The sequence below is a fragment of the Apaloderma vittatum genome, unplaced genomic scaffold (assembly GCF_000703405.1).
Source record: "Apaloderma vittatum isolate BGI_N311 unplaced genomic scaffold, ASM70340v1 scaffold39579, whole genome shotgun sequence".
NCBI classification, from domain to species: Eukaryota; Metazoa; Chordata; class Aves; order Trogoniformes; family Trogonidae; genus Apaloderma; species Apaloderma vittatum.
In genome coordinates this window covers 4,177-5,342 of record NW_009736556.1, presented here as the reverse complement: position 1 = coordinate 5,342, position 1,166 = coordinate 4,177, and the positions used below count along the sequence as shown (strand labels likewise).

At 38.4% G+C, this 1,166-nt stretch overlaps 1 protein-coding gene across 1 annotated transcript in view; it reads left to right on the top strand.

Annotated features, from left to right (window-relative positions):
* Positions 1-1,087: 1,087 nt before the first annotated feature.
* PDCD2 (programmed cell death 2) overlaps positions 1,088-1,166 on the top strand; it is a gene marked incomplete at both ends in the record, with an annotated part of 4,249 nt that continues 4,170 nt past the window's right edge. The window contains one exon of the mRNA XM_009877008.1: positions 1,088-1,166. This exon is cut by the window's right edge and continues 131 nt beyond it. Within this exon, the coding sequence (XP_009875310.1) occupies positions 1,088-1,166 (79 nt within the window).

Here is a 1,166-nt window from a genome sequence, read left to right as displayed (position 1 = left end):
AAAGAGCAGCAAGTCCTTCAGATGCTTTTCCTTCTCTTAGATTTTTTTCTTCATGTGACGTTAGAAGGGGGGATCTTTGTTCACGGAAGGCTAACAAATTTAAGGTATACCTTTTGGTGTGTTTCAGAGATCTCTTTGCTGTCTCCCTTATAAAAAGCTGAAAGTATGTAGACCAATTTTCTTTGCCTTTGCAGGCTACTTTTAGGATGGCTTATTCATAAATTGTGAAGGAGTGTACAAAGGTGATGCCTTCACAGTGTACGGTGATGGTCAGTATACGAGAAAAGTAGTTTCTATAAATGTTCTATTTTAGAGACCCTTTTCTTAACCTGTTCCATTTCCTATTCTCTTGTATCATTCATCTGCATATTTGTTTGCTGGTTATTAAAGGCACAAGTACAGAGCATTTAAAGTATTTCTTTTAGTCTTCAGCAGCATCACACAAATAATGCGGCAATGCAACTCTGAGTGTGCAGTGTATCTCCCATCCTACATTGTGGGATGCTAGTCTTGAAAACTGTGTAAAAAGTGGAAATGAGCAGAGTATAAATTGATTCATACCAGTCAAGTTATGGGTCAGGCACTTGAAACATTTAACTGAAACAGCGGGAACGTGAAACAGGTACTACGATGTAGTTAATACTGTCATTGGAGAAGGTATACTTAATATATCTGTGGAAACTTTGCCTACTTGCAACATGCAGTGGAAAAGTAAGAAAAATGTTTTGGCCTTAGGGCACCCGATGCACGCTTGACTTGGGTGCATATAGTAGTTAGCATGAGATATGCACAGAGCTGTCAAACGGTTAAGTTTTAAAATGCAGCTGCTAACACTCTTCAGTTTGTCTTTCGTGTCTCTTGGATTTACTTACAAAATTCAAAGCAACACGTCTCCTATTGTAGTTTTCTACTGTCCTTAATATAAAATCTTCCATATCTTTAAGTCAGATCTAGCAGTGATGTACATTGCTCATGTTCATGCTGTGCTTGTGCTGTGTTTTTGCTGTGTAGTTTGCTGTGTGACTTTTGGGGAGAAGGACATGAAATAGGAGATGACATGAAGTGGTACCTGTTTTCTGTTTTGTAGGTGACTCAGCAGATGTGATTCCAGAGCATAATGAATTCCTTTTTCCAGAATATGAAGTTTTGATAGAACCTGAGGAACC